The sequence below is a fragment of the Hydra vulgaris genome, chromosome 09 (assembly GCF_038396675.1).
Source record: "Hydra vulgaris chromosome 09, alternate assembly HydraT2T_AEP".
Classification (NCBI taxonomy): domain Eukaryota; kingdom Metazoa; phylum Cnidaria; class Hydrozoa; order Anthoathecata; family Hydridae; genus Hydra; species Hydra vulgaris.
The window spans coordinates 36,036,951-36,064,203 of record NC_088928.1 but is presented as its reverse complement, the minus strand read 5'-3'; the positions used below and the strand labels follow the sequence as shown (position 1 = coordinate 36,064,203).

The 27,253-nt window shown below is 26.5% G+C and overlaps 1 protein-coding gene across 1 annotated transcript in view; it reads right to left on the bottom strand.

Annotated features, from left to right (window-relative positions):
- LOC100213760 (protein white) overlaps positions 1-27,253 on the bottom strand; it is an 85,053-nt gene that overhangs the window by 15,798 nt on the left and 42,002 nt on the right. Inside the window, exons 4-12 of the mRNA XM_065805540.1 lie at positions 25,922-26,108; positions 25,719-25,790; positions 25,400-25,498; positions 25,118-25,284; positions 15,685-15,756; positions 12,491-12,593; positions 7,088-7,144; positions 6,725-6,759; positions 602-707 (exon numbers count right to left, since the gene is read on the bottom strand). Of these exons, the coding sequence (XP_065661612.1) occupies positions 602-707; positions 6,725-6,759; positions 7,088-7,144; positions 12,491-12,593; positions 15,685-15,756; positions 25,118-25,284; positions 25,400-25,498; positions 25,719-25,790; positions 25,922-26,108 (898 nt within the window). The remainder of the gene's footprint in view (positions 1-601; positions 708-6,724; positions 6,760-7,087; positions 7,145-12,490; positions 12,594-15,684; positions 15,757-25,117; positions 25,285-25,399; positions 25,499-25,718; positions 25,791-25,921; positions 26,109-27,253) is intronic.

Here is a 27,253-nt window from a genome sequence, read left to right as displayed (position 1 = left end):
AACAGATATAGTGCAACATTTGACAGCAATGCATTCCAACTATTCACTACCTGGTTTGTAAAAAATTGAAACCTTTGCTCGCAATTTTGTGAATATTTTCTTGTCAATTTTAGGTGATTTCTTTTATTTTTTATCGCATTTGACACTCTAACACGAAAAACATGGGGTTTCATTTTGTGCAACAATGTCTATCTTGTTAATAATTTTATACATTTGTTTCTAAAGAAGTTAAACTAAGTAGACTCAAAAATTTTGTGTATAGAATATTAAGAAGTTGAGGAGTCATGTGGCTGAGCATACGATACAACATGCCTAGAACACGATTGGCTTTATTGATTGCATAGGCTGAACTATATGTCATTTCAAATCTGGCTTGATCAGAAGCCAGATCAGTTTGAACTAAAGCAATGTAAGCTTGACACTATTTTTGTTATTAGCTGGCATTTGAGTAGGCATAAATATATTTTCAAGTTTCAAAATCAAAATATCAGAAAAATATCAAAAACAAAATATCAGAAAAAGTAGCTCTTTTTAATTATATTCAACAAAAAAGTTATTTTAAATTCTTTTAACAAATGAAAAACCATAAAAAACATCTTACTATATTTTGCATCAGTCGAATTTTAGTAATGTACGGTTCTCTTAAATTGGAAATCCAGGCTCGCCAAAGTGTGGTATGCAGTTGAGTAAAGAATCCTACTTTATATCTAAATTCAAAAATGTTCAACAGCTTTATACATTTTATGAGTTTAAATAGAGTAGTTTTTCAAGGGATATCGAGAGGTAATTATGTTTTATTTGAGATAAAAACTTTTCTAAATTTTTAGGAATAAATACTAAAAAAATTATAACTATTTAAATAAATTTTGTTATGAATTTGGTAACTGGAAAAAAATTGCATTTTTTCTAAGAAATAGACTATGAATAAATTCACCATAAAAAGTTATTATATTTAACTATGTTATTATATATATATATATATATATATATATATATATATATATATATATATATATATATATATATATATATATATATATATATATATAATGTTAGTGTATTCTACAGAGCGCTCAATGTTCTAAAAAAACAGAGCAATAATAAATTAGTAAAAACACTTATCTAATTTTTGATTTCTTTTACACTGTGTTTCACCATCAGTAGGTTCATCAGGAAGAATTATAATATAAAAATTTTTATATAATAATGTATAATATAGTATATATATATATATATATATATATATATATATATATATATATATATATATATATATATATATATATATATATATATATATATATAAATTTTTAATCATAGAAAAAAAACTATATAAAAAAATCTTTTGTAAAAAATTTATAAAATCTTTTAACAATAAACAAATGATGATTGGCAATGATGAATCACTAAAAATAAAAACGTTTTAAAAGTTTCACTTTTAAAATAAAAATTTTGAAATTGAAAAGAAATAAATTAATAAGCTCTAATTACAGACATTATTATTTTTTAATTGATGCAACAGTTTTCTTTGTGGTTTATTAATAATGTTCATCATAGTTTCACGAATAGTACTTAATTATAGAAGTTTATCAAAGTATCTCATCATAGTTTTTACACTTGAAAAAAAAAATTTCAATAGAGTGTTTAACATTTATAAACAAATGTCAGACAAATTTAACCTATAATTTGAGTATTAAAATAACTTTAATAAAAACAACCGGTAAGCAAATTAAGTAAAACAAAGATAACTAAAAACTTTCATCAAAAAATAATATCAAAATGCATTTTAATCCATTCAATAAGTTACACTAACTTGAGTTTAATACAAAGTACCTCGAAAATTTTTTTTAAAGATTCAAAAAACTTTGACTAATTTTGTTTGGTTAAATTGTGAATATATGTAAAATAAAAAACTTCACAAAAGGGCTAAATTGAGCCCTTTGTTGTTTACAGCGATGATCAATAAATGCAAAAAAGTTTTATAATTTGTAATCAGCCAATACATAAAAAAAGTGAAACTAAATCTAAGTGAGGACTTAAATAAAAAGAGCATTAAATAAAATCCATATAAATAAAATATTCTAAATGTTCGTTTTTCAAAGGGCTTTTAATATATATTGAAAACTCTTAAAAATAATCAAAAGATTTTCCTACTTAAAGATAGCTACAAACTTTAAAATAAAAAATATTGAAACTTTTAACGAACTGAGGCTTTAACACTATAAAACAAAGTAGAAAAAATAACTCAATTTCACAAGTTTTTAAAAAAAAAAAAAAGAATAAAGTATTCTTAAAATGGATAATAAATTGTAATACAAATTACCATCAAAAAATATTTCATAATGCCATATATTTTTTTTAATTATTAAGGTGCTCCAAGGAGACCTAAGGTCTTATCACAGAGCACCACCAAAAAGCATTTAACTAGATTGTTCAAGCCTCCATTACCTGATGCTTATATGGCTGGAGCCGGCCACATAATTAATAATTTATATAATTAAATTATTTTAACTAATAAAACATTTTTGTTAAATATCCAGTTTTAAAGCAACTCTTGTGAGACTTTGTGCTTTTTTATTTTAAGTTTTCTGTAACACAATAAAGTGTAAATTGATATTGTTTACGGTTTTATTATTTTTCAAATGATTTTCTGTTTTAAATTTTTTAAATAATAGTGTACGTAGTAACTGAAAAAAAATTTCAATATCATGTTTTCACTTGAATTTATAGAGCATCAAATTTGTTTTTTCTGTTAGGGTATTCCTTTATTTGGTCAGGACACTTTATTTTTATGCATTATGTTTGATGCTACAAGTGAAATTTAATTTCGAAACAAAATTTATATTTCAGTTTCTATTCAGTTCTTGTGGCGTTGATTTAATTTTTAATTCTAATTTTACTTTTAAAACAATTCCTATTTCAGTTTTAAATCAGCTCTCTTAAAATTAATTTCAGCTCAGTTCTTATGATTTAACATTTCTACTTTTTATTTCAGTTCCTAATTTAGGTAATGTTTCATTTCTATCAAGTTTTATTTGGAAATTTTCAACAGGATATTAACTTATTAAGTATCATTATCAAAGCTTCAAGACAACAATATTAAAGCAATTTCTTAATATAATATAATACAATATAAATAATCAAACAATAATTGTAAAACAGTCAGATTTTTTTTAAACTGTTAGAAAATGTATGATTGAATTTGAATCACATATTCTTGTTTAGTTTCATAAAAACTCTCTAACGATTTTTTTCATCATCTCATTTGATCTCTAATGATGTTTCATCATCTCATTTATTTCATGTCTAATGATGTTTTCATCATCTCATTTATTTCATCTTTAATGATGCTTTCATTATCTCATTTATTTTATCTCTAATGATGTTTTCATCATTACATTTATTTCATCTCTAATGATGTTTTCATCATCTCATTTATTTCATCAACTCTTTAGTGTCTTTAAATATTTATATTTTTTTGTGTAAATATATTGTCAAAAAAATTTTTTTTTTGTTAAATTTTACTTTTGAATTCAATAATTTTTGTTCAGAAATAATAAATAATTTAGCTTTTATTTTTGTTTCTATTTCATTCTTCAAATAATTCCTAATTTAAGTTTTCATTCACATTAACGAAATCAATTATTTTTACTTTTAATTTTACTTAACATTAACTTAAATATCACTGGATGCTACGTAAGAACATATGATTATATTTTTAAGTATTTATTTATATATTTTAACTAAACACACATTTATTTAGTTTTTTTTTATTTCTTATTTCTGCTCGGTGTTATACTTCAGTGTAGGCAAGAAAAAATGTAAACTGATATTGCGTAATGTAAATTTTTATATTTCTGTTCTGTGTTATACTTCAGTGTAGGCAAGAAAAAATGTAAAGTGATATTGCATAATGTAAATTTTTACATTTTACGGTAAATTTAATGTAACAAATTATGAAAGGCGCCAATCATTGGCACTTTTTGCAATTTATATTTTATGTTTTTTACAACTTAAAAAATACATTTTACCATTTTATTAGCTTCTTAAAGTAAAATCACATGTTTATGTCTTCTTTTAAACTATTTCTTGAGCTTTATATAAAATATGCCATTATGTTCTGAAATACAGAAATTGACTGGTAACTAATATAATAAAAAGAAAGAGGCAGAATGTAGGTAAAAAGAGCAAAAAAGCTATAGCAGTCTTCTAACCTATTTCAAACCTATTATAGAATTAGTCCGAAAAGTCAAGAAATTAGCAATACTGCATTATTGCTCATAGCTACAAGCGGTCCTTGTGAACTATTGCAGTACAATTAAACCTCTTTTAAGTTTACTTTCTCTTCAAGAGTCAGTTACTTGAAAAACCATGATGATTATGCCAGAAGAACCATTGATACAGTTCAATAGAAAAATACAAAAATTGGTACCAAAAGTATTGGTGTTGATGATGGAAAAAATTGTACACAACCTGGATAAGATGTTACAAGGAACACCAACAATGCTAACACTTCAATTCTAACTGATGATAACTTAGCCATATATACTTTTACTTTGGTGAAGCCCATCTTTAGTTTGCAAGTAAGCTACCCAACAAACACTCACTTTTTTTGTAATAAAAGTGTAACACCTCCAGTTGTTAGAGACTTACTACAATATGGACCATGCCAGCCAGGACTTAGTGATAATTATATATATTTTACTAGCAATAAGGACTTAATCATAAAAGATGATACAGAACTTTATCGCAGTACAAAAAGAAATTTCACAAGAAAAGAAACTTATCATTAGCTAACGCTATATTTTTGTTTTTTCCTGATAGCTTTTTAGTAGTAAATCAGACTTTGTTTGGAGCAATAGTCGAAAAAGTTATATTAATTTTGCTAATGTTTCTTCTAAATTTAGAACCAGGAATTATCAAAAAGATATGAAGAATCTATGAGGTTGTTAGCTCTACAAAGTTTTGCATATCTAAAAAAAAACGTTTATGGCAAAATTTGTGGTTTCAGAGAGGAGACAGATAAAAAAACACAAAAACATAAGGATCTTGAAAATTATGATGGAATATTGTTTTTAATCAAACAAAAATTGGCTTTCCATGAACAATTTGGTTGCAGGGGATCCAATATTTGATTTAATTTCCTTGAACTAATGAAACTTCTTGCAAAATATGACATGTTAGAACAGTGTGTCAATCAAAGTAAACGCAATACCTCTTATCTTAGTCTGGACATTCTGCATGACCTTACACAGCCTTTAGCATCTGAAGTTATTGCAAAAATATGTTTAGAAGCAAAAAATGCAAAGTACTTTGCAGTTGTAATAAGTTCCAACATAGATGTTAAAAAAGAAGACCAAATTTTGTCTTCGCAATATGTTTCAGCCGGTGGAGATTTAGTTGAAATATTTGTTCATTCTTAACTACCTATTGCAAATGCTGAAACTTTTTTTACCCTTCTTAAGTCTTCTTTACATGACCTCAGTATACCAGTAGAACTTTGTAATTTCTGGGCGGCAGAAAAGATTCAAAGACATTACACTGCATGCTTTGTTTACATATTTCTGTGCCCAAAATTAGAATCTTGTAATAAATCATGCTGTAAATTATGATACACAATATAAAATATTTTTTGAAACTTTAAAAACTATATTTTTACTAACAGTTTGTCTAGGTTAACACCCTAAACCTAAAACAACTTAGTGACACAAGGTGGTTATATAGGAAAACAGCGGTTGATTCTTTATTACATAATATTCAAAATTCGTACAGAGAAAATAAAAAATTGTAAAGCATCTGGCAAAAGCATAAGAATTCAAGCATCTTTTCAGAACCAGTCAAGTATTTAAGGTTTTTGCTTTGAATTATATCAAAATATTTGAATCTTAACTTAAGTGTACAAGGAAAGACTATGAAACTAGTTTTTAGAAACTGGAAAAAGAAGCCCATGACTTGAAACATAAAAGTAGGTTATAAACGAAAATCCAACATAAATAAAATCTTGTCTCCAAAACATTGGAAATGTTTTGGAGACAAGCAGTGGCATTACAACAAGCTTGCATTTGATGAAAGAAAAGAAAATGCTAGAAATAATTTTGTTTTTTATACCTGCCTGGACTCACTAGACTCTGTAATAATAAAAGAATAATAAAAAACCGCTTTGAAAAGCTCATAAAAGTTGCTTAAAAACTCAAATGTCTAGATCCAAAGAATTTTGAGACTGTGGATAGTTTGAGGCTAATCAAATTTCTCTCAAACCAAAATATTTGTTTTTTTCATTTTTTTACTTTATAATTCACCTCCCCAAGGCCGAGAAGGCCACTACAGATAAGGAGGCTACTTGTGGTTATAACTCTCTCTCAACTCTATAACTCCGAAACAGGAACTTGACAAAAGTTGAGCGCGGTACTTCCAGGGATGTGGTGGGAATCGAACTCGGAACCTCTTCCTTATGAAGCGAGCGCTCTGCCACTACACCATTACACCATAATTCTAGCAATACCACAACTTTGCAACTCTTCTGATAAACAATTTACCAATTTAAAGTAACTCCATTATTCATAGTAGCTAGACCTCGTGCTGTAAAGCACTTTTACTATATTTTTGCTTTACTTTAAAATTTGGTGTACTAAGAGCTTGATCTCTTCATAAAACCATATGAAACTTTTTATACTCCTTAAAAAAATCTTAACTTCATTAAAATTTTATAACAATTTCAACTTACTTTGAGCCAGTATTTGTATCTTCATCAACAACAACCTATATAAAAACATAAAAACATCACAATTCTTAGATAAAATAATAGAAATTTATCAGTAAATTTTTAAGCATAAAAGATAATTAGTAATAACCAGGTTTATTTCTAATATATTCTTTTGTTTTGGTTTTAACAAAACAACAAGGTTTTAAAAACATTTGATTTTGATTTTTGATTCTTTTTAATACATTTTGCAAACAATAAAAAGATGTAAAAATAAAAAAAAACAATAAATAAAACCCAAAATTAGATTTCTGTCATTTTAATCATCTTATCAAGTTGAAACTTTTATTATACAATAAAATAGGCAAATATAATTAAACCACTTACTGGATTAGAATCTATAGGAGCAACTTTGTTTTCATACTCAAATGCATCACATATGGCCTATAAATAATAATAATTTTTATTTACATTATTTATATATGAATTATTTACATTTATACCATATCTGAACAAATTATTTCTTAGATTGCTGAAATAAACTATTTTGTACACAATTACCAATAAAATTACACCATAAACAAATTAATTACGCCATAATCAAATAAATTATACCGTAAACACAAATAAATTACACCATAACCGAATAAGTTACACCATAATCAAATAAATAAAACCATATAAAACCATAAATAAAACCACACCACAAAAAAAATTACACCATAACCCAATAAATTATATCTAAACCATATAAATTACACTATAACCAAATAAGTTGTACCATATCCAAATAAACTACATCATAGCCAAATAAACTACACCATAAACAAATAAATTGTATTATAAGTAAATTATCATAGATAATATTTAATTTTTTATCAAATAACAACTTTTTCTCTATTTTAAAATTACTACAGTATAGATATAAGAATAAAGTGGGATTATTCAAAAAAAACAATTCATGAGGGTTGTCCCAGAAGGGTTGTACCTAGCCTAACAAAAAAAACACAAAAATTTTGAAAAAAAAACTACCATGGCTGAAAGCCTAATCTTTTGAAAGGGATTGCGGCAGTGAGAAAAGTCGGTATTATATTCTGGTCGGTATTAATAACCAGTCAATAATAACATTGATAAACGATTTTGATGAGACAAAAAAAATGATTTATTGATCCCCAACTTATTAAAGAATCAGAAAAAGTATTTTCAAATGGTGCTTTTATTTAAACCAGAAAATTTTAATGAAAATACAAATAAAAGTCTTCATCAATGTTTTGCTCGTCTTCTTCAACTGACCACTTCTTAACAACGGCTTTTGAAATGTTTTGCTTAATGTAAACAAGTTAATGTAAACTGATTTTAACAATGTTCTCTTGCACGTAAAAATGTTTCCTGCTTGTGAAAACACTCTCTCAGATGACGTTGATGATGCTGGAATACGCAAAACTTTTCTGACTACTCCTGCCGAAAGAGGTAGTTGAGGAGAGTGAATCTTCCACCAATTTAAAATGTCAAAATTTTTTGATGGAAGCCTAGTCGCTTGTACGCTTCCATTTCAAATGGTGATGTTTTGATGTGCAAAAGTGAGGTAATTCCTGGCTGTTGTGGCTCATCATCTCTCGAAGGAGTGCCTCAGCTGGGAAAAGATCTTGCTGTTCTTGAGGTGTGCTTGCTGCAGGCAAATGTTGCATCTCTTGGGCTTGCTTATCTCCTAAAGCACATCTTTTCAACTGTGAAATAGTAAGACTCTCTCTTCCAAATCTTGGTAGTAAGTGACCTTTAAATTTGGGGTCAAGGAAATGAGCTAATGCATTGTTGCTCAAACCTGAGGCACACTCTGGAAACCTTTTGCTGAGATTTGATAGTAGTTTGAATACTAAATTAGTTGTGATGGTATCGCTTGGTAAAATTAATAGTTTAAATTTTTCTTAAATATCAAACAAGCCAGGAATAATTAAATGAGCTGTAGAATACTTTTCTGAAGACACAACATCTGTGAAGTCACTGAACACTTGTAAAATTGGAACAATTTTTTGAATCACTTCAAAATAGTCTTGCGTAAGGATAAGTGATCTTTAAATATCATTAGTTTTTAAGTTGCTATTTGTAATAGCTTCCAATGCTGGTTTGAGATGTAAAATAGAGATCATGCACATAAACCCACTATTCCATCTCGTTTTGGATGGTGTGATGATTTGTTTAAAGTTGATTTTTTCTTCTCAGCAGGCATCAAAGATTCTTCTCTGATTAGCAATTGACTTGTGTGTTCTTGAAGCAAGCATTTTGCAAGCTTGGCACCTCTCATTAACTTACTCTACAGAACTGACACCTTGTGTTATTACCAAGTGGAGAATATGTGCAGTACAAGTAGTATTTTCATTGATCATTGATGATTTTTTCATTGCTGACAACATGTTAGCAGCACTATCAGAGACACACGTCATTTTGCAGTCTGGCTTAAAAGGTATTTCACTGATATTGTGTCTGTTTTGAGAACAACGCTATCTCCAGTGTGTCGCTTGGGGAATGCAACACATCCAAGCAAAAAGTACTTAAGCTCATAGTTGGAGTTTATGTAGTGCAAAGTTAAAGCAGGATATGTATCATTGCTTCTACTTGACCACAGATCTGTTGTGAAACCAACAGCATCAATACTTGCTAAATCCTTTTTCATAATAATCAAATTGCCTCTCTAATATTTTGGTATAAGATGGGTAATTTGCTCCTTGAATATGTGGAAGGTGCTTTAAGATTAACTTCAGGCATTGTGAAACCCATAAGATCTTTAAACCCATCAGAAGCAACATGTGTAAATGGTAAATTTGACACGCACAAATATTTCATGATTTTAAGTCTGCTATGAGGCACTTTATAGTTACTTATCATTTGAGAAAAATTTTGTTTTTACTTTGCAATAAGAAATGTCCATTTTCATTTTTTTACCTCCTTCAACAATCTGGGCTTGACTTACATTTTTATCAGCAGCTTCACCTGTGTCTTCACTGCCAATGCTTCAGTTGTAGTTTCAGATGATTGCTTTTTCTCATTTTTAATACTGTTAAAAATGTCTTTGCCGCAGCCTCAAAGATGAAACTTTAGTCTTGTGCCCTTGATGGGCACTGTTGATGATCACGAAAATCTTTTTGTAAGAATTCCCAATAATGACTTGCTCTTGGCATTATCAACTCTTAAGATGTCACTTTCTTCAAAACAATAAAACAATGTTATTCTCACAATTAATTTTTTAGACAGACCTGTAAATTTTATTTTTAAAAGAAATAACCTCTGCAAAACTAAATTAAACCATAAAAATAATTGAAAATTAATTATTTTATGAAATTTACTTAATACAGTAGAATCTCTCTAATTCATATTTTATGGGGAAAAAAAAAGTTCAAAAAAGAGAGATTTTTGAATTATCGAAAGCTGATTTTTCTTTAACGCATTTCATGATGACTTTGAATTTAATCGAATTATGGAGGTTTTTGAATTAAGGGGTCGTCCATAAAGTACGTACGCCAACTTTTTTTCTCAATAAAAAAGTTTATTTAAAAAAAAAAAGGCAAAGGGTACCTTAGATACTTTATACGACCCCAAAGCCCTTTGTTTGCGCATTTTAGAAACGCCTTTAAGTATATATGCAAATAATAATTTAAATAAATTTAAACTACCACAAAGTAATGTGTGTGTTTGGCCGAGAGGTTAATGCAGTTGACGGAGATCCAGAATCGATTCACGGAGAAATCTATTTAAACCTTTTTCTTTGTTTTAATAACAAATCAAATATAAATAAACTATACTTAAGGTGGACGTTTTTTTCATGCACCCCTCTTTAGTAAGTAAAAAACGAGTCTTACGTGAGATCAGTAATATTGAAAACAAAGGGTAAAACCCAGTGACGGGTAGCCTATACCTCTTAATTGGAAGGGGAGGGGGCAACAGCAAATTTTGTGCCCTTTTGCTAATTTAAGAAGCTTTTTATTTTAGCAAAACCTAGCAGTCAAATTTGGAAGATTTTGAGACGCCAATGACACGTTTTATTGGGGGGATGGGGGATGGGGGACTCCGACCCATCAACCACGACCCTGCTAAAACCTGTTTTTTGTCGACTCAAAAAATCGGTCTTACTCAGGGCCAGTATATAAGGGGTGGTATGTGTGCATGAGCCGCCGCAGGATTTTTTGATGTTCCAGATAAAACACTTTCATACATTATGCAAACTTTGTTTGTTTATATGCCAAATGAGGTGGCCTTACAAAAAATTAGGATAGCAGAGGCCTGGGAACAAAAAGCCCTAAAACGTTTGCCTCCCCCTTCCCTGCCCAAACGTGAAGGAAATATGTAGCAAAACTTTTAATTTTACCATCTAAAACTAAATTTAAATTTATCAACAGATTTTAATTTTTGTAGAAAAATATTGTAAATTACAAAAAAGTAATGACCATGCAAAATTTACACCCCCTCTCATTTTGGGGGTCGGAAAATTTGTATGGTCATAACTTTTGTAATTTACAATATTGTTGTAAATTTCAATTAGTTGAAAATTTTACTACATTAGTGCCCTCACGTATGGGCAGGGGAGGGTAAGCGTTTTAGGGCTTTTGTTCACAGGCCTCCGCCATCCTGATATTTTGCAAGGCCTCCTTATTTGGCATAGGTATAAACAAACTTAAGTTAGGAGTTTGCACGATGTGTGAAAGTGTCCTATCTGGAACATCAAAAAATTCTGAGGGCGCCCATACATGTGTGTGCATAGAGGAAAACTATAACCTCTACTCCATATACCATACATCTTTTTATGTTGGCAAACTAGAATCCTTAGTCAGAATGTAACTTTTCTATTGATTAGCTGGTTAATTGTGATAAATTAGAAAATCGAAGTACATACTTTTAAATTAAACCCTCCACCACCCCCAACTCCATATGCTTTCGTACGCTTTTTGAAGACCTCCCCCCTCTCCCCTATGAGCGTACGTACTTTATGGACGACCCCTAAGGAGATTCGAATTAGAGAGATTTTACTGTATAATTCAATTTTAATAAAAATTTTAATGGAGAATTATTAAATTAATTTTACATAAATTAATTCTAATAAAATGTCAAATGTTCAGGTAAAATTATTATGCTCTGAAGTTTTTTAATTTAGGACAAAACATTTTTAATTAAATTTTTTTCGAAAAATTTGTATTATTATTATTACCAATTTTTTTGATATTGAGTTCGGTAGTGGCAAAAGGGACTTCGGTAGTGAATTTTTATTATTTGAAAAAATGTTTTCACTTTCAAACACTCGATATTGAAATTGAGTTTTTTGATATAGCACTTTCAATATTATTACTACTGATAGTTAGGTGTTTTTTAATACTTCAGTGATATCGCAATACTCTAATCAAGGCAATGCACTGGTTCACACATGTGTTATTGCCATGGCTAAAATTAACGAATTAAAGTTTGAATTGCTTCCTCAAGCACCCAATTCACCAGATTTAGCCCCCTCAGATTATTTTCTATTTCCAAACTTGAAAAAATGGCTTGGTAGGGGACAATTTTTTTATAAATGAAAAGGTAGAGTCTGATGGCTATTTTGTAGAGTTCGATAGTTTTTACTATAAACAAGGTATCAAAGCAATTGAAAATCGCTGGGAAAAGTGTATCGAGCTAAAAGGGGACTATGTTGTGAAATAAAAATAAATTTTTTCAAATTTATTATGTTTTCTTTGTTAGGCTAGGTAGTTCTGGGACAACCCTTGTAACTAGAAAAAAAACTTCAACAGAGAATTTTAATAGACTCACATTACATTTAGCTTTACATTCATCCTCTTTCCCTGGAATAATTGCAAGTGTGTGTACATAATGATCTGCAGGATTATAGTTAAGTGGACAGGGAGAGTTTACTCTAAACAAAAGTTTCACTGATTACAGCTATTATAAATTTAACATTTAAACATTCTTTTTTATTTTAACAAAAATAAGAAAACTATTTGATAGTGATAATATGTTAATGTTTGGCATGTACAGTATAAATTTAATGGCAGATTTGCGAATATGGGAATAGTATGCATATGTATAAAATTTTTGTAAAACTGCAGTTGTGTGAAATTTAAACATAAAAACTTCTTTTAAATCAAGTTTCCGAAGTATTATGATTTACATTCCTTATTTTCTTTAAAATCTCTTTTAAAAGCCGTAAAAAAAAAAGAGTTTTTTTTAATTATAACCAATTCAAACTTTTTGAATACGTGTCATTTGGTGTATTTTGAAACTACAAATGTTCAACTAAAATTTTTTTAAACCATTAACAGGCCTTGTTTTAAATGAAAAAAGGCTAAGCGCATTAGCTCTTCGTGATTTTGGTGTCATAAAATTGTCTTTAATTTTTATATTATTTAGGGAAATTAACTTTTTTAAACTACTGCAATAAAATAAATTATGGCAAAACAAGTTTATTTTACTAATTAAGAAAAACAAATCTAGATACTTTGAAATGTCTATTTTGTTTCAATTTACTTTTTTTATTATCATTTAACATAAATTAATTTCTTTCTTTTCTAGACATTTGTATAAATGAATTAAAATGTTTTTGTTTTTTTTTTCATTATTTCTTGAAATTGCGGCTTTACAAATAATAATTTTTTACTTTTAAAAAGTTATAAACAAACAAAAAATATTACTTGTTGCGAAGAAAAAAACTCAAGTTAATTACTTTACCAGCATTTATTTTTTTGTGACAAATATTTAAGTTTCCAAGTATCATTTATTAAAAAATATATACCATTGCACTTTCATTTGTCTTAAGTTAAATGTACATTTTATGAATATTTTTGATGCAGTGTTATAAGTTAAAAAATGTTTACAAGGAATTTAATTTTTTGTAAAAAATAGAAAAGAAGGAAGAAAAACCAAGAAAAACTAACCTGTTTATTTTTAATTTAAATAACTTTTTTAATCAAAACTCTTTCTTAATTATAAGGAAATTTCTGTTTTTACTTATTTTATATTGCGCAATCTGTTATTTATATAAAGCTGATATAACTATTATAAAATAATATTTTTAATAATTATTTTTTTAAACTATTATTTTTCACAAAATAAAACTTATAAATATAAACAAAGACATTGCAAGAGCAAGATGACTTACAAATGTTTACATTCTCATTTTCAAAATAAGATGCGCGCGCATACTTGAAGGCAAAAAAAAAAAAAATATTAAGAAATTTTCCAGTAAAAACATTGAGATATTTTAATGTTCTGTTTGTAAATTTTTTCACTGTTTTATTTTTTAACATGAATTAAAATATTTCAACAAGTTGTTGTGTTGTTAGTTACTCAAAAAGATGTGAAAACTAATGTGGATTTAAAGTTTATGGAGTTACTTTCGGAAAATTAATTTTGAAAAGTAGAAGACATAGAAAATGGATTAAAGCTAATGGATTAGCCTAATCCATCTGATTTCATAACTACAATTTCTAGTTCAATTTTAAAAAAGAGAAGAAAAAATTATCATATGAAGCTTTATGTAAAAAACGACAATTATTTGACTATCAATACTACGATATAGATCTTGATTACTATACTGAGAAAATACATTATGACACCAAACCACTTTATAATAAGCCTACTATTTGTAAATATTATCAACACAATATTTATAAAGCAGAACTTTAAACTTTTTACTTTTACTTAATGTAGCACAAAACTTGATTGAATTTTTGAATTTAAAAAAAAAAGCTTTGCTTGAACAAAGTAAACATATTTCATACAAAAATATAACATCAGACAATCAGACAAAGAAATTTTTTTCAGACTTATCATAAAGAATGTTAATGTCTCTCTTCAAAAGAGTTAAAACTTAGTTCACTTACGATTGTTGTTGGAGGACAACAATCTATATTGCTTCAAGTGTAAGTTCAAGCAAAAAAGTTATATCATTATAAAATAATAAGTTATATTATAAGTTATATAAGTTATAAAAATTATATAAGTTATAAAGAGTTATATCCATAAAAAAAGATTTTTTTTTTTAATTATAAAAATATAAACTCTATATAAGATGTCATTTGAAGTTTGTTATAATTAATGTTTTTTCTTTTTTTTTTTTTTGATGAAATGAAAAAATATTTTGTTATAAAAACATTATAACAAAACAAACAAAATTTAAAATACCAAAATTGGCGCTAATATAAAATAAAATTTAATGTGTACTATTTTTAAGCTAATAACTTTTTTTTTTTTTAAATTGGGTAATTATTTTTGTTATTATTTGCTATGAGAAAATGTCTAAAAAAATATTCTTGCCCTTGCAAGATAATAAATAAAAATTTTGTTAATATGTTTATTTTATGATTTCTTTTTTTATGCGCCTATAACATCTTTTTTTTTTCTTTAATGAACATTTTTGATGGAAAAGTTAGGTTAGTAAAAATAAAATTCTCTTTTTTTTTTTTTAAGTTATTACATTTGTAAATAGTGCAAATATCAAACATAATTTTAATGCAAACTATTTTACATAATTGTAATTCAAACTTCATAAGTGGTTTATAATGTTAATTACTTCTCTTAACTTCCACTTAAATGATTTCTTTAGACTAAAAATTGCTAATGTGAAATAGCTTAGCGTGTACGTAAGGGTCGCGCATAAAATGCTACAAAAATTAAAACAATACGACATTGGAATAAATGTTGGAATGAACTCTTTTTTTTCTTAAAATTTATTAAAATTTTATAAAAAATTTGTAAGAATTAGTTTTTTATGAGTTCTTATAATAAGAACTCATAAAATATAAATGTAGAACGTAATTTAATATTTGATAATTTAATTTCTTGTACATACTCTGCAATAATAAATATATAATAATAATAATAGTAGTAATAATAATAATGATAATGGTTAAAACAACTTAAAAAAAGGTATCATTTAGATCTTAAATAAATTTCTTGTAATAGTTTGGCATAATCAAGATATGGTCACCTTATTAATAGCCAGTTACCTATTAAAAAATGTTATGGCATCTATTGTCTTTCCCAAAAATGCAGTTCGCCCTTCTGATAATAGGAGTAATCTAAAGATTAAAAAATTAAATTATATATATATACATATATATATATATATATATATATATATATATATATATATATATATATATATATATATATACTTTTATAAATTGCTGCATTTGGGAGTAGAGAAGGTAAAAATTGATTCTTTGCCAACAAATACGTCACTTTTAATTACATTTGACTTTTGTCCAACATTTGCGTGTTGTCAGAAAGTTAAAACCATTAACTTAATTACAAATTAATTGTTTTTTAAAAAAACCGCAAAAACGCAAATTGAATTGACCAGAATGTTTTTAAAAACATTCTAAATGTTTTTAAAACATTTTTAATGTTTGTAAAACATTTTGAATGTTTTTAATAATATAAACAATGTTTTTATTTTTATTTTTTTACTGTAAATCATGCGCCGAATGTTGCTACATCGACTACCTTATAGCCTGACTTACAACGGAGTGCTGCTATATTTATTTATTTTTTTACTGTAAATCATGCGCAGAATGTTGCTACATCGACTACCTTATAGCCTGACTTGCAACAGAGTGCTGCTACATCAACTGACAAATAGCCTGACTTGCAACGATGTGCTGCTAAATTGACTGACAAAAAGCCTGACTCACAACGGAGTGCTGCTACATTGACTATCTTATAGCCTGACTCGCAAGGGAGTGCTGCTACATCAACTGAGAGTTTGGTTGGGGCAGGCAGTCTATCAAGTAACAAAAAAAAAAATTCCGGTCTTGCATTTTAGTTTCTTTTTTGTGTCAACAAAATACGGAAAAACGTTTTGACAACCAGTAAGAAGTGTATATATATATATATATATATATATATATATATATATATATATATATATATATATATATGTATATATATATATATTTATATAATATATATTTGTAAAATACACTTAACATAATTTACATATATATATATATATATATATATATATATATATATATATATATATATATATATATATATATATATATATATATATATATATACATACATATATATATATATATATATATATATATATATATATATATATATATATATATATATATATATATGTAAATTATGTTAGTGTATTTTACTAATAGAGTGCTCAATGTTCTTAAAAAAAACAGCAATAATAAATAAGTAAAAAACACTTATCTAACTTTTTCTTCAACTTGAAGTTTCACCATTGCTGGATCATCAGGAAGAGTTACTAAATCTCAAAAAAAATTCACTTTATAGAAAAAAATATTTTAAAGGAAGTTATAAATTATTATAATTCCTATATTTTTTTGGTTAACTTAAAGTTACAGAAAGTAATTATTAAATAAATTTCTTTGGAATGGGGATAGTTTAATTTGGTCATTTACTTTTATAATTTTTTAAGAGGTATTTATTTTCGTGCCTACATTTAGAAATTAATTCAGATTTTTTATATAATAAATTTTCCTGATTTAAATGAGTAATTATTTCAAATTTTTCTTGCAAACATAGCATATATATTTTGGAAATGTTATTATAGGCAGGGGCAGATTTTAGAATAGACTGCAATAGGGGCAGATTTTAGAATAGACTGCAATAGGGGCAGATTTTAGAATAGGAGCAGATTTTAGAATAGTTTAAAAATGCCTCACTATATATTTCTGACTTGGAAAATTTTGAAAATGATTTATTACACTTAATTAAGACTATAAAATTTTAAAATTTCTAGTAATTATACAAAAGCACCAAAAAACTTGGAAAACGCCATTAATTTAGAAGCTCAAAACATTGCCAAAAAAAATTAATTTAGATGCGAGAATTGAATCAGTTGCACCAGCGCAAGCGTTTGTTTCATTTGGAAAAAACTAGGTTTACATCAGTGGAAAAATACCACTGATGTTTTAGATTGGTTTTCTAAAATTAACAATAAAAATGAATGCACATTTATACAATTTAATATTATTGATTTTTACCCCTCAATTACAGCAGAAATTTTAGATAAAACAATAAAATTTAGAAAATCCCATTAGGAAATTACTGAGGACACTATCCGTATAATTAAACACAGAAAAACTTTACTCTATTTTAAAAAGGAAACGTGGAAGAAAAAAACCATGCACGAATGCTTTGATGTAACAATGGGAAATTACGAAGGAGCAGAAATTTGCGAATTTGTAGGTTTATAAATTTTAAATACCCAAGCTAAAATAATCCAAATTAATCAATTAGATCTTTATCGCGACGACGGTTTAATAATAATGCATAAAAAATCAGGGTCACAACTCGATAAAATTAAAAAAGATATTACTAAAGTTTTTAAAAACATTGGCTTCCAAATTGAAATAAACATAAATATAAAAATTGTGAATTTTCTTGATGTCACATTTAACCTCTCAGAAAGTTTTAAAGCCCTAGATAAGCCCTAGAAAAAGGCTAATGACCAAATATTGTATAATAATGTGAAATTGAACCATCCCCCTCAAATTCTAAAACAAATTCCAATTTCAATTAACAATAGGCTAAAACTCTTCTAATAAAAATATATTTAACTCCTCTAAACGGGTTTATGAAGATGCCCTTAAAAAAAAGTGGCTTTCAAAATTTTGAGCTAAAATTTGAAAGAAAATTGAAAAAAAGCGTAATAGAAATAGAAACATAATTTGGTTCAACCCCCCATATTGCAAAAATGTTTCAACAAATATAGGTAAAATTTTTCTAAAATTAGTAGACAAACATTTTCCTCTAATAAATTACATAAGATTTTTAACAGAAATACCATTAAAGTAAGTTATAGTTGCACAAAAAATTTAAAAAGAATTATAAAAAGGCTCAACTACACGTTAATTAATAACAATAAACATATTAAAGAAAAAAACACTGATTATTGTAATTGTAAACAAAAAATAGATTGCCCTCTAAATGGAAAATGCCTTTCGAAAAATGTAATTTACAAATGCATTGTTTCCTCACAAAATAACCCTGATAAACAATATATTGGCTTAACCGAGGGGAATGGAAAAAATGTTATGCCAACCAAAAACAATCGTTTAAACAGAAAAAATATTCAAAAGAGACTATACTGTCAAAATATATTTAGGATTTAAAAGAAAAAAAGAAAAATTTTGATTTACAATGGTCTATTATAAAATCTCTGCCCCTGCCTATAATAACATTTCCAAAATATATATGCTATGTTTGCAAGAAAAATTTGAAATAATTACTCATTTAAATCAGGAAAATTTATTAAATAAAAAATCTAAATTAATTTCTAAATGTAGGCACGAAAATAAATACTTTTTAAAAAATTATAAAAACAAATGACCAAATTAAACAATCCCCATTCCAAAGAAATTTATTTAATAATTACTTTCTGTAACTTCAAGTTAACCAAAAAAATATGGTAATTAAAATATTTTTTTATAATAATTTATAACTTTCTGTAAAATATTTTTTTCTATAAATTGAATCTTTTTTGAGATTTAGTAACTCTTCCTGATGATCCAGCAATGGTGAAACTTTAAGTTGAAGAAAAAAGTTAGATAAGTGTTTTTTACATATAAGTTAGATAAGCGTTTTATATATATATATATATATATATATATATATATATATATATATATATATATATATATATATATATATATATATATATATATATGTATATATATATATTTATATATTTTATATATATATCAGTGGCGAACTGGCCCCAGGGAGCACCGTTAAAATTCCAGGTGGGCCAGCCTAAATCAGGTTGATCAAAAATCAGGTCGGTCAAATTTTTTTCCTCTAAATTTATCTAATTAGAATTCAAATATTTTCTCAGGTTTTATCAATTTTTAACCTGTTTCTATACTTTCTTTTTCTTTGATGTGGGTCGGACAAATGTAAAATTCCCGGGCAAATTTCAAGCCTCAGTCTGCCCCTGATACATACATACATATATATATATATATATATATATATATATATATATATATATATATATATATATATATATATATATATATATATATACTTTAAATGTAATACGTGCATATCCATAACTACTCTGTTGCTTTTTTTAATCTTTCAAGGGTTTAACATGCCTTTTGTTCATGCTGAACATCAAAAGAAATATCGCGAAAGGCAGTTAGAAAAATTTGACGAAAAAGTAGTTAAAGAAAAAGAATCAAAAAGAAGAAAAGAAAAAAGACTTGCTAAATTGGAGGCTCAACAAGAAAAAGAAAGGCAACGAAAGAGAAAGATCAGACAAAAAGTAGCCCAGCCATTTTAAAAATACTTAATGAAAATGCATTAGATGCTTTAACTGTAAAATTAATTCTTGGTTTTTACCAGCGTGATGATATATTCCGTCAAGCACTCGGTAAGAGAAACCATTGTGGTGAGATTAAAGAACAAGAAAGAAACTGTGCAAAAACGTCATTTGTATATGAATGTTAATGAAGCTTATGCTGTTTTTAAAGGTGATTATCTTGAAGAATTATTTGGAAAATCAAAGTTTGCTTGTTTATGCCCACCACATGTGCTTTTGTCTAGTTTAATGTCTTAAAAGTTTGTTGCTGTCAACGACATCAAAATATAAGCCTTATCCTTGAAGCCATGCACAAATTTAATTCAAATTTTCCATTGTATTCACATGAATTTCCTCTTAGCTTATTTCCTTATTGTATGTATTAGTGAAACATTTGTTATAATGATGTTTGTACAACATGTAAAGATGCTGCAAAGTTTCATAATCATTCATAAAATTTCATAAAGTTTTGAATGAAATTGACAAGAATAAGTGCATTACATGGTACCAATGGGAAAAAGTTGCAGATGGTAATGGAAAAGAATGTATTAAAAAGATTGAGAAAAAGGGAAGAGCTGATAATTTTTACAGCACCTTTTCAAAATCTTTACCTTCATTTCTTTGGCATTATTTTATTTAACAGAAACAATCAAATACATATTGTGATCATGAGTTCCATCTTTAAAGTAATCCAGACACAGCCGTCCTTCAAGTGGATTTTACTGAAAATTTTTCAACTTTGTGGCAAGATTAAGTGCAGTCATCACATTGGCACAAGAAGCAAGTTACTGTGTTTACTTCTTTATTTTGGTACCAAAATTCATGCTCATTAGCTGCCATAGTTTCAGATGATTTAAGCCATTCAAAAGAATCTATTCTTGTATTTGTTCATAATTTATTATCTAACCATATTGAATCAAGTGTTAAAATACTACAGGTTTGGACAGACGGGCTGAATAATCAATTTAAAAATCATTTTATTGATCTGAATGTTCAGTAAAATAATAATAAAATAATTTGCTTGGTATGATACTTATAAAACACACACACATACAAATTGTCCACATGGCAGTATTAGTTGAAAAGTACAGTACATTAAAACCATTTTAAAGTATAGTAATATTTTTTAATTGATTAATAACATCAACAGTGCCCTAGCAAGGTTGTGAGACTCAAGTCTTAAAGCAAGTCTCAGAGAGACACTTATTTACCAATAGCTAGAAATCATTAGTTCTTTTTTGTTAAAACTAACTATATTTTTAAATAGTTCAAATTTAGCAAAAATCTTTCTTTATTATTTGTCTTCCATTAGTCAATAACATCGTTCAATAAAAAAATTGTAAAATACTGTAAAAATACAATCAAGTCTTTTTATATACAACTATACAGTTTTTAATAGCTTGTGGGCCAATTTAATCAATATTGAAAATGCACCTACCCTTTTAGGGATGGGGGTCCCAACTATGTTTAGCCTCAAACAAAGCTTGCTACAGCATTGAATGTCAATATGCTAAGCAAATAACAGGGTAAGACAATTTTCGAAAATTTTGAAAACAAATTATCTTAGTTGCTACTTATAGTTACAATAAAAAAACATCAAAAAAAGTGTTTTTCAAAGACACTTTTTTTTGTTTTTTATCAACAAAAAATATTTTAGAAAGCCCTCTTTGAAAAATACTTTTTCAGCAAAACATCAAAACAAGTGTTTTTCAAAGAGGGGTTTCTAAAATGTTTATAATCTGCTGCACAATATTTTACCATAAAATTGTCCATAACAACTGCCTAAAAAAGGCATAAAATTTTTCCATTAATTTTAAAATAACTAATGTTTTTTTGAAAATTTCCAGAAAATTTCTTGAATTAAAAATTCAAGGGAATTCAATTCTGGAAAATTCCATCTCTAATGAGTATAAAATAAATAAATAAGAAAATAAGCTGCAATCCAGGATGTGAGCCAGCTAAACTTAACTTTAATAGCAGTATAATAATTCATATTTTAATTTCAGATTTAAATAAGACAATTAATACTGAAATTTACTGAAATTCTTTATATTTTGGTATGCTTAAAGATTAACACGCTTGGAGCAGTCCTGTATAAAAACTTCTTTTATAATTTTATCTTCCTCAATTTCATCTATATATATATATGTATATATATATAATTTTATATATATGTATATATATATATTGATTTGATTCAGTACCAACAAGGCTGCAAGCAAACACTATTAAGTTAGAAGGAAACTGTTGACAGAAGACTTAAAGAGTTGTAGGTTATATGAGTCCGGAAAACATGAAAATGGCAGAGAGTTCCAAAAGGTTAAAATGTGGGGAAAGACCAATAAAAGTTTTTAAAGCATGCAGGGACAGATACAGTAAACGAATGAGACTAGGATGCTAATTTAGCAATCGATCGTATATATGATTTACATTAAAGTTCATTAGTAAATGATAATCCAAACAGACATAAAGAAGAGGATTAGGTGAGAGGGTTGTCATTCATTAATATAGGAATGTCAAAAGTATTGGGATAGTTGTATGCAGTAAATAACTGAGTTTTGTTGAAGTTAAAATTTACAAGCCACTGTGAGTGAATTTTACAAGCCAATCTGTTACAGAAGTGAGATCAGATTCAAGATCAACTGCCTGCTTTAAGCAATCAAAAAAGAGAAGACTTTTTGTCAAGACATGAGTAAAAAGTTAAGACATCGGAAAAAGAGTCACTTTAAATATAAGGTTGTCGGGAAGATCATTAATGTAGATAAGTAACAAAACAGGGCCAAGGATAGAATCTTGAGGTACCTCAGAAGTTACTGGAAATGAAGAACAGTGTTGGCCTTCAAGGATGGCTTTAATAAAGCGGTTTAAAAGAAACAATTTGATAACCTAAAAAACTTTCCCAGATGCACCATATGAAACAAGCTTATGGAGACGACCAGCATGCCAAACTTTGTTAAAAACTTTATACATACATACATACATACATACTTTAATTGTCCAATATTTAGTTCATGCTCAAGCTCATTTTCTATTTAACAGGTCCTAATATTTTTTTTAAAGAATTTCTTAGAAAACAGATCAACTTAGTACTCAAATGAATAGAAATTTTATATGAATCCAAAAAAAAAAATATTGTAAAAAAACAAACTTATAGAAAGTAATGTTTTTTATTTTTGATATAAAAACTAGTTTTTCTGCAATAGAATCTAAAAAAGGATTAACAAAAAAGATAACCACACCACATTAAAAACAGTTGTGATTTCTATTAAAAGAGGTTTTAAGGAACTATAATATCTATATATATACATACATATATATAAAGAGAAAGGATATCTTTAAATTATCGGGTGAATTCTTCTTGTTCTTCTTGTTGGTAATCAATTATGATTAAACTCTCCAGGGGGCAAAAATAAAAACCTTAGTTGCCCATTTATTTAAACCTCTGGACCAAATTAAATGAAAAAAATAGAAATAGTTAAATGTTTCTTTTTCAATAAGACTATGTCTAAAAATTGACCTTAAACAACAGAGCATGTTAAAAAATTTTGCAAGTGTCCTGATATAGTATTATATGAAAATATCTAGATAAATAAATCATATAATAAGAAAAAAATGCAGATAAAAAAATAATTTATGGATAAACTACTACTAGCGATATATATTTTTTTGACAAAATATAACAAACAAATATAACAAACAATGTAAGACTAAATTACTAAATAATATACAAATGCTCAAAGAAATAAATAATCTTGATAGATAGCATATTTCTTTTTGCAGTCTGATATTAAATTAGTATACTAATATATTTACATTATCAAAACAAAAATAGTAACTTTCATATAGGATAAGAAGTATTTCTATATATAATAAGAGTATCGCAATTTTTTGGAAGCACAACACAAAAAATAAACATTTCCATACAGTATGCCTAGATATATAACGAACTTATAGCTAATTTTTTTATTTTTATTAAAAATTTAAATTTAAATTAGTGTTTATACACGCAATTATGCTTTTAATAATCATATACCAAAAATATACTAGAATAAAGGAAAATTTTTCTAAAATTTATGCCAAAAAAAAAAGATAAAAAAAAAGAAGCAGAACAACACAAAAAAAACAACTGTTGCTTGCAGCCTTGTTGGGAGTGAATTAGATTTTTAAAAAAATTTTAATTCGCTTCTTCAACAATAAAGTTTTGAGTTTTTTTAGATTTAATATTTCTAATCTTTTCTCATACACTCAATGTTTATACTTTATGAACATTATCCCCTCCCTTATGAAACATTATTCCTTATTTTGTAGTTAGAGATAGGTTTATCATCAAGTTCTTTAAATCTATTTTCTTCAAATCTATTTGCGTCTTTTAAGTTTGTTACTGCCACATTCAACAAGTTAGATATTTTTTTGGCATTCTACTATTTATCTTTGACAGAAAAACTATTCAACCAGCTAGAATTTAATCTAAAATATTACTATTTATAAATAATTGGATGATCTATTTTTTACTTATTTAAAGTAAATTTAATTAATTTAAATTACTTAATTAAAGACTCATTTTTAAATTAGTGATTAAACAATAAAATTTCTAATTGCACAAGTTTTAAAAATCTTTAAAAAATAAAGTATGATATTAATAGTAAATCAAATTAAAATAATTTTTTAAATGGCTATAAAATAATTGCCCTATATCTGGTTTTTCCAAAATTGAAGAACTAGAATTGCCTTTTTGGGTGCGATCGTCATTTGCTTATAGCATGAATTCAGCAAATCTCTTTGGGTCATGCAATATGACTGAAAATGCATATATAAAAAAAAAGTTTTTGTTTCATTCTTGTTGTATGGTTGTTTTAAATTAAAAACTAAACATGAACAACATATGCACACGAGTAATCTTTTTTTCTTTGTGATATTTCCACAAATTTTATACAGATTTTCATTAGATATAAAAATAATCATATAATTTTAAGTTTGCTGACATTCTAAACAAAGCAGACCAAAATTTAATAAAGAAAAAAATTTAGTATACAGTTATTGTTTTATGCTTTAACTATAAATAAAAAATGAAATAAAAAAACACTTACCTGTCAAATAACTGAAAAACCTCAGATGAAGGCTGATGAATTGTAGCAATAATTGTTGTACCTTCACTAGCAATCTTTTGTAAACAAGTTATTACACTTTCTGCCATGAATGAATCCAGGCCTGATGTTGGTTCATCCACAAAAAGAAGTTGAGGATCTGTGATTATCTAGTAAAAAAAATAAAAGAATAAAAAAGATTAAGTAAAAACTAGTAAATTACATTTTACTCTTTGTAAAACCTATATATTTTTTATTTTGTTAAAGAATCACTATACCACTTACCTCTGAAGCAAATGAAAGTCTTTTATTCTCCCCACCAGATATTCCACGAATTCGTCCAGGTACACCAATTATTGTGTTTTGACATTTCGTAAGACCAAGCTGCATAAAAAAGTTCAAAAGACACAAATATAATGAACTATATTTAACTTTTACAAAAAAAAAACAAAAAAAAATAACACTAATACTTAGAAAAACTAAATTTTTTCAAAGTATTAGTGTTATTTTTTTTTTGTGTATTCACACAAAAAAAAAATTACATTAATACTTTGGTGATTCAAATGAAAAAAAAAGATTTCTGCTTTAAATCAATTTTATTTACCTGCAATATAACATCATCAACCCTTTTTTCTTTTTCTTTGGTTGAAAATTTATCCGACATTCTTAAATATGCCTGAATAACAAATTCAATGTTTATAACGGGTTTTTAAAAAATTTTATTATTTTTAACAATCAAAACATATATACTTTTTACTGAAAACAGAAAAACAATAACGAAACTTGAGAACATAATATTTTAAGTACCTGAAAAAGCAGGTGCTCTCTGACAGTCAGAGTTCCAATGAACAACTCTTCTTGCATGACATATGCGGATATATTTTTGATTTTATTACGAATGAATTTATTATTTACAAGAATTTCACCTTGAATAAACAAATTTTTAACATTCTGGCGCGAGAGAACATTTAAAAGAGTAGTTTTCCCAGCTCCACTAAAAGTAAAGTTTTCACAAATGGTTATTAACTATTTATTATTATTACTTACAAATTAATTTTTTTATAAATAATGGAATATTCAGGGTGGATTTGAAAAAAGCCACAAAATAATTGTAAGATGACACTATTGTTAGTGTTTAAATAAGGGTCACTCGTGCAACTAAAAGAATCACTGCAGGGCAAAAAAATTTGTCCAATTAATCTAATTTAGTCTCAAGTAAAAGGTCAGATGCTACTTCAAAGAATTACAATTACTAATTTAGCCTTTTTTTAAAAATTCCTCAAAGAAAGTTATATAAAAAAAAGAAACAATTATCAAGTTTTAAATTATAAGCATGTTTTAAAGTTATAAAAAAAAAGAAAAAAAAGAATTAGCAAGTTTTAAATAAGTTTTTTTAAAGGGTTTTTATTTTTTTAATTTATTTTCTTTTACTTGCACTTTTTCGCTATAAGCTTCTTTTACTTGCATTTTATCTATTTGTAATTTTATTTACTTCTTGGAGAAAAAAAGTTGTTTCTTTCTTTTTTTTTTAATTATAAAGAGATTCTTATAAGTCAAACTAATTCTTCTAAATAATAAGACACTTACGTAAGTTTTATAAAGTATTGAAATTGTTCCAGTAGTTTATCTAACATTAAATACCACACTGATAAACAAACTTTTCAGAGTGATATTTCATGTTAGATAAACCTATAAAACCTACACAAGCGGGTTAACTCAAGATCACTTATATTGTCACAGTTTCATATATTCTTGTGTTAGACATAAACATAAGTATAATATAAATATAGACAAAGTCAAAAAATCATTAATAAATTTACAGGATACCTTACAAAATAAAAATTAAGTTAAACTTAATTTTCAACTTTTAATAAAAAATTAGTTTGTAAATATTTTTAGAGGGATACTGACAATGGTTGACATTTGTTCATTGCACCTTGGCCATCTTTATAAATGTACATAAACTACATTTAAACTTTATTAAAATTACTTAGATACTAATTTAAACTTTATTAAAATAAATTAGGTACTACATACGCAATGTTGAGTTGAAGTTTAAGTGTTTTGTTTTTTAAAGGTTTTTTTAGGGTGTAGAATAAATTAAATTATTAAAATACTAACATTTTCATCATTAAAAAT